Here is a 6,433-nt window from a genome sequence, read left to right as displayed (position 1 = left end):
GTTGTGGAAAACTGCCTTGAGGACAGGAGGGGACCTGCAGAAGGTACTTGTGATGGCAGCAGCTGTAAAGCCCGGTGGCCTGAATCCCACCCTGCGTGTTCCCTTTCCCAAGGTTGGGTGGTACAGCTCTTGGACAAGCTGCTTCTAGGGTGGGAGAGCATCTTGTCTATTTGTGGGTGTGGGAAGTCAGAGGACAACTTGAATCAGTTCTCCCATCATGTGGGCCCAGGGTTTGAACTCAGGTCATCAGACTTGCTGGCAAATGCCTTCCAAGCCCAATTACTCTCAGTCTGAATGTCTGTTCCTGGGGTTAAGAACTGGGAAGGAAAGTTCCTGGGCCTGAGAAGGACAGATACTGGTGATATTTACCCACCCAGCCAGAACCACCCCAAATACAGCAAGTAGGTCTGAGGATGGACCAGCCGCTCTGAGCCTCAGCCCCCTAAGTGAGGTCACAGGCAGGGCTATCCTAAGGGAGTCTGGCACAGGAGACCTGGACACCAACATGGTATCAGATGCCTTTTGTCTGTTTATTTTTCTTTCATATAAAAGTTACATGTCTGAAATGTCTGCAGGAAGACACCACTGTCAGACAAGTTAGTGGGGAATCTATATTACAGCGTCACACTGGGAGGCGGGGGCAGGTTTCTTGTTTCACAAGGTTAGATGTGTTGCTTGCCCTAGCCTTGGCCCCCCTCCCCACACACAGGTGAGAGCTGGCCTCTGCAGGGAACAGAACTGTCCACGCCGCTCAGTCTGTAAAGATCAGTCCCCACAGCTCTCCCAGGTCCCCACCAACACAGACATGTTGTATGTAGCCAGGCTACAGTGAGCGCTCGGCTTGGCCTCAGTCAGAGGCAGGAGACTGGGGAAGCCTGTCGGCCAATAAGTTAAACACACACATTGCACCTCACTGTCCTCATGTGGAGACACTCCAGAGCTCACGTCCACCCCTGGCCTGGGCCCTTTGCTCCCAGGGCTCCCAGGTACTGCGGGAGGGTCTGGCTACTCTAGGTCTGGAAAGCAGGCCTCCCCCTTATGTCCAGCTCATTCCTGGGAGCCCGTAGACAGTCCCAATTGCAGACTTCGCCTGTACACTGTGGGACCACTGGGTTGGGCCTGACTTGCAACACTGCTGATGTTGGCCTGTGCTACAGAGGGAGGCTATAGGGGCCTCTCAAGCCATGGAGGATTCTAGTTTGTGTACTCAAAGGACCCTGGGTACACCATGCCTCCCATGCACACACAGCAGCACTCACAGAGCTGGGCCAAGGACGGGGAGCAGGAGGCAAAGACTGAAATGAAAGGACTTGCGAAAGAGGGACAAGCTATAAACCCCCCACCCCGCACACGACTGCTCACAAACCTGACTCCACACACACTCCTTAAATAATAAAGTGACGGTTCTGTCAGCAGGGCTGCTGCCAGAGGGGAGCCGGCCACAGGGCTGTTCACAGATGCCTCCCTATTTACAGGACAAGTAAACGTGAGTGGGGGCAAGGGGGCCCACGGTTTCTCTGATAAAAAGCCTGCTCAAAAACCCAGGAGGGACTGAGGACACAGTTGTTTAAAGCTGTGTCCGGTCAGCAGCTGCTGTTCTCTGGCCTCCTCTGCTGTGAAAGTCGGGCCGAGGAAGCACAGCTAGATTCTGGTGTCCACTTGGCCAAGCCCCAGGCCCAGGAGAAATGAGTGCTCATTCATGCAACAACCAGGAGGCCTGGGGTGGGTTGGCGGCACATCTGGATTCTGACCTATACCCTGCCTACCAGTCCACAGTGGTGGCCATAGTCATGGCCAGGGAGGTTCCAGTGCTGAGCCCTGCAAACCTGTCCCTAGATTGTCAACCTCAGCAGCAGTGAGTGGTTCAGCACAGAGGGAAGCACCTCGCCTGGAACCAGGTGGTTTCAGGTGCCCACGTGGGCCCCAGGCCTACTCTGCCCTTTAGGACATTGCTGTCTCCAGGGAGCAAGGGTACAAAGGGCCTAGGAACCTGCTGGCCACCAGGGGTGGGGCAAGGTAGGGGAGCCCACCAGCCCAGGAGGGACAGAAGATGGACTTTAAGGCACACAGCAAGCATGGAGGGGCTGCTGGCCTCTCCTCAGGGTCCTCTTCTCTTCCCTCTCTGACCCACTCGGGAGTTCAGCCCTGGTCCTGCTCAGCATGAACACTTCTGTGATGACAGAGCTCTCCTTTCCTCCTGTGCCTCCTCTTCCTGTTCCCCAGAGTGCCAGAGATATGGTAGGGACTATGTGATCCCAGACGCTGCCCGGAGCTTATGGTGGGGCTAAAGGAGCGGCAGGACAGTGGATGCTGCTGCTCCTGGTTCATCAGGGGAGTCCTACAGGGCTGTGCATGGCAGGACAGGTCAGGAGCCAGCACTATGAGGAGTGCCAGCTTTGGGGCTGCTGCAAGTTGCCTGTCACACCTTCTGGGCCAGGTGAAATGCATGCCTCATCCCTATGTTATAAAAGCAGGGAATGGACAGCAGAACGTGGCCACCACGGCCTTTTCTGCCTCCTGCCACTTAGCCTTTTCTCCCCTGGCTCCAGACAAAACGGAATGCAGTCCACTCAAGGGTTCTGGGGCCTCCACTCATCTGCCACTGAAGAAGGCCAGGGTAGCAGTGGGCTTAGGAAGGTGAGGCTGCCAGTCCCCTGGTCTGCTGCTCAGGTCTCTGCTGTTCCCAGCTGGAAGGGACAGTGGGGGACAGGAGGGAGCGACATGAAATATAGAAAACAAAACCACACCAGGGGCCACCCCTTCACAAGCCAGTTCTGAGGCCCGTGGGCCAGCTCGCTGTGGACCAGGAAACCATCAGCAGGGTCGGGCTCTGCCACACTGCCAAGCCGTGGATGGGCTCGGGGGCTGGGACTCTGCAGTCCACCTGGCTGGTCCAAGTCTCCTCAGGCCACTTGAGCATTCCTCACGCCCAGCCCTGCTCTAGCTCTTCTCTTCCCGGTCTGTTTTCCGCCTTGTTATGTTCCTGGGCTTAATTTTCAAAGAGAGTTCCCATAGGGCCTCCTCAGCCAGGTGGTCGCTGAAGTCATTGAAGAAATTTATGATGTCATCGTTTCTCCGGATGTCATAGTGCCTGGTGGGGGAAGGGGCTGTCAGCAAGGCCAGGGCTGGCTGGCTGAACAACTAGGCTGTGACCTTTCACAGGGCGTCGCCCAATCACCTCACCTCAGGCCCTCATAACAAGCTGTCTGGCAGGTCACTGCTACCCAACCTGACAGGGGCACCAGCACTCAGCACAGAGCACACGGAGTGGTCCACAGTGCTCCTGGCCTCCAACCAGCACTACTGCAGGAGGGCTCCTCATGAGAAGCCTGGACAGATCCATCTGGGACACAATGCACTCGGGCCACAGTGGGTGAGCTGTGGCGGTGCCCTGGCCTGCCCCTGCTGCCTTGGAGCCAAGTTGGGCAGAATCATCAGCCTCCTCCTCACTCCTAGGTGAGTACCTGCTTCCTGACTTCTAAGTGGAGGACAAACTGCCACAGGGCCAGGCCAGGCCACACAAGAAGCTGAGCCCTTTCTGTGGACTCCTGATACTTTCCTGTTAGAAGTGGGGGGCAGGGACTGGAGCTCCCACAGATGCAGGGCTCCTGGTTCCCTGGGACTTGCCCCTCCCTGGAATGTAGCCAGGCCTTCCCTGGGCTTGGCACTCACGCCTGCTGGAAGCACCGCATGCTGTCCAGGATGTTGAACTGCTGCCACCGCTTGGAAAAGTTCACCTTCCCGTCAATGTAGTCTGGGTTTCCCAGGTGGACGAAGGTCAGGTCCTGCAGGATCAGACCGCTGGGGAGGATGAAGGCAGAAGCCAGTTACTGTGCTGGAGATGGAGTTGGGGCGGCTTCTTGGTATGAGCTGGCTTTTGCCACCAGGACCAGCACTCAATGGCAACGTGGCCTATGCCAAGCAGTTGCCAAACTCCAAAGCAAACCACAGTACAGGTTTAGGAGGTCTTTCAACCTGTGTGAATTTCAGCCTCCTGCACTCTGGGTCAGAGCCACCTGTGGGTCTCTTAAGAGCCAGTTCAGCACTGGAGGAGTCTGGAGCACCTTTGGGGTCCAGCTATGGAGGACTTGTGGGGTTGACTTGGCCTCAGGGTAGGGGGCAGAGTCGGGGTTGCTAATGTGAAATTGTTAACAGTGAAACAAAACAGAACCCAAACTGAGCAGAGCCACCTGTACAAATGGGTGGAGAACAAATAGCTGTGGGAGGGGAAGCCACTCACAGGTACGGGATGCATGGGGGCTCCACCTCCGAAAGGGCGGCCCGGTAGGCTCGGAAGGAGGATGAACTGTCAATCAATGTGCAGTACTCAGCCAGGCCCTGTGGGACAGAGGAGGGTTAATGATGTGCGATGCCAGGTGCCCACAACATGCCAGAGCCCGGTCCTGCCAACATCACTTAATAGTGCCAGCTAGAGCCCTGGTGGCAGGAGGCCTCAGGCCTTGTGGGATATGCCCCTTTGGGTGGTGTGAGTTCACTGTCCTCAGGGAGGACTCAGCCCGTGTGCTCACTCAGCAACTTGTCCTTTCCTTCCCTCTAGCACATATCTTGCTGAAACCAACCCAATAGGCCAAATGCTGCACTCAGCCCAGAGCCCCTTTGAAAGGACTCAGCAGCTGAAGGTGGGGTCTAGGCACAGGGATGTGGCAACTGCACAACCAAGGACGTGCTGACTCCTGACTGTAGATCAGAGACAGCAGGCTGAGGTGGGGGAGGCAGCTGTCCTGGCCACACAGAGGTAGGTGGCAAACGGGGCTCCATGTCTGGCCTTCTTGATCCACACTGGCCTACCTCTGAGGTCTGCCTCTGCCACTCCAGTCTTCGGATAGGTGCCGAGTCCAGTGCCGAGAGGATGGCCAGGTAAGAGTTGAAGTTGTTTAGCTTCCGCAGGTGCTGTAAAGAGAGGTGGTAGTGAGGGCAGGCCCAGGGCTACTGGCCCCGGCCTCCCCGGCAGGGCCTGAAGGGAGCACTGGATGGCTAACCAGTTACCTTCATGATCTTGATGAACTTCAGCAGCAGCCGCTCCCGGTCCTGGGCCTTCTCCTGCAGCATGATGATGGACCGTACCCTGTGTGAAAGGCCAGGGAAACAGCTGCTGAGCGACCGTCCTCCACAGGCTCAGTGGCCCTGGCAGATGGGTACATGTGACCCATGCCAGCTGGCCACGAGATCTTGCCCAGAGAAGCCAAAGCACAGCCGTGGCCTCTGCTCTCAGGAAGCTCACCATAGCTCAGGGTTCAACACAAGGACCCCGGCTTCTATAAGGAAGGCTTGGTAATTTACTCACCCTCCCGGCAGGGAAAGGCCTTGACACTGGCTCAGAGACCAGCTAGTGACTAAGGAGGAAACCATTTGTCAGCCAGGAGGATGGGGCCCTGCAGAACATTAGCAACAGCCAAAGCTGAAACCCAAGGTCAGCCTTGTCTGTGTCAGGGGACTCCCGATGGAGTCAGCCTCCTGTGGTTCACAGGGACCTCCGTGAGGCTGCTTGGAGGGATGACGCTCTGCATCACCTCTTCTACCCTTCAAAGGGCACCTGTATCAAGGGACACCTCAGGGACTATGACTTCAAAGGGTATTCTGCACTTCTAGCCTGCCTCCCTGTGGAGAATGCCTGGAGCCTCCTGCATCCGGCAAGGGACCGGGTGTTGAGTGAGGCTCAGGAGGATGAGCAGCTCCTGCCTGCCCTAGAAACCTTCACATAAAATTGAATGTTGAGTGGCTACTGCTGAGCCACTTGCTAAGGGGAGGGTGCATCTGGTGTGGGGGTGGGGGAGTGAGAGGTGCTGTTTGCATCCAAGAAGCAGCACTGAGAGCACTGCAAGCCGTGAGACTCTCCCTCCGGAGGCCAAGGTGGGCATGTGGGGTGGGGCTGCCGCCACAGGAGGCAGTGGCACTGGGTCACATCTCAAAAAGGGTCATAGGGCTGGGGAGACGGTTCAGCAGATAAGAGCACTGGCTGCTCTTCCAGAGACCCTGGTTCAGTTCTCAGCATCCACATGGCAGCTAAGAACTGTCCATAACTCCATCTCAGGGACGCCCTCTTCTGTCCTCCAAGGGTTTGCACACACGAGTACAGGCAAAACACTCGTATACATAAAAATAATTTTTTAAGAAAGGGTCAGAAACTCCCTACTGGCCTTCATCTTGCTTTAAGAATTAAAGGTCCAGAGACCCTGGTTCAGTTCTCAGCATCCACATGGCAGCTAAGAACTGTCCATAACTCCATCTCAGGGACGCCCTCTTCTGTCCTCCAAGGGTTTGCACACACGAGTACAGGCAAAACACTCGTATACATAAAAATAATTTTTTAAGAAAGGGTCAGAAACTCCCTACTGGCCTTCATCTTGCTTTAAGAATTAAAGGATGAGGGGCTGGAGAGATGGCTCAGTGGTTAAGAACACTGACTGTTCTT

General features: G+C 56.1%; 1 protein-coding gene across 5 annotated transcripts in view; it reads right to left on the bottom strand.

The window, feature by feature from the left end:
* Positions 1 to 506: 506 nt before the first annotated feature.
* Rapgef1 (Rap guanine nucleotide exchange factor 1) overlaps positions 507 to 6,433 on the bottom strand; it is a 117,673-nt gene continuing 111,746 nt past the window's right edge. For all 5 annotated transcript variants that reach the window (XM_029568764.1, XM_029568765.1, XM_029568767.1 and 2 more), the window contains 5 exons: positions 5,008 to 5,086; positions 4,810 to 4,911; positions 4,241 to 4,338; positions 3,673 to 3,801; positions 507 to 3,091 (listed from right to left, as the gene is read on the bottom strand). In XM_029568764.1, coding sequence (XP_029424624.1) covers positions 2,941 to 3,091; positions 3,673 to 3,801; positions 4,241 to 4,338; positions 4,810 to 4,911; positions 5,008 to 5,086 — 559 coding nt within the window. In that variant the 3' untranslated portion in view covers positions 507 to 2,940. The remainder of the gene's footprint in view (positions 3,092 to 3,672; positions 3,802 to 4,240; positions 4,339 to 4,809; positions 4,912 to 5,007; positions 5,087 to 6,433) is intronic.

This window comes from Nannospalax galili, unplaced genomic scaffold (genome assembly GCF_000622305.1).
Source record: "Nannospalax galili isolate Female #2095 unplaced genomic scaffold, S.galili_v1.0 scaffold300, whole genome shotgun sequence".
Classification (NCBI taxonomy): Eukaryota; Metazoa; Chordata; class Mammalia; order Rodentia; family Spalacidae; genus Nannospalax; species Nannospalax galili.
The sequence above is the reverse complement of the archived record's forward strand: the minus strand, read 5'-3'. Positions and strand labels throughout refer to the sequence as shown.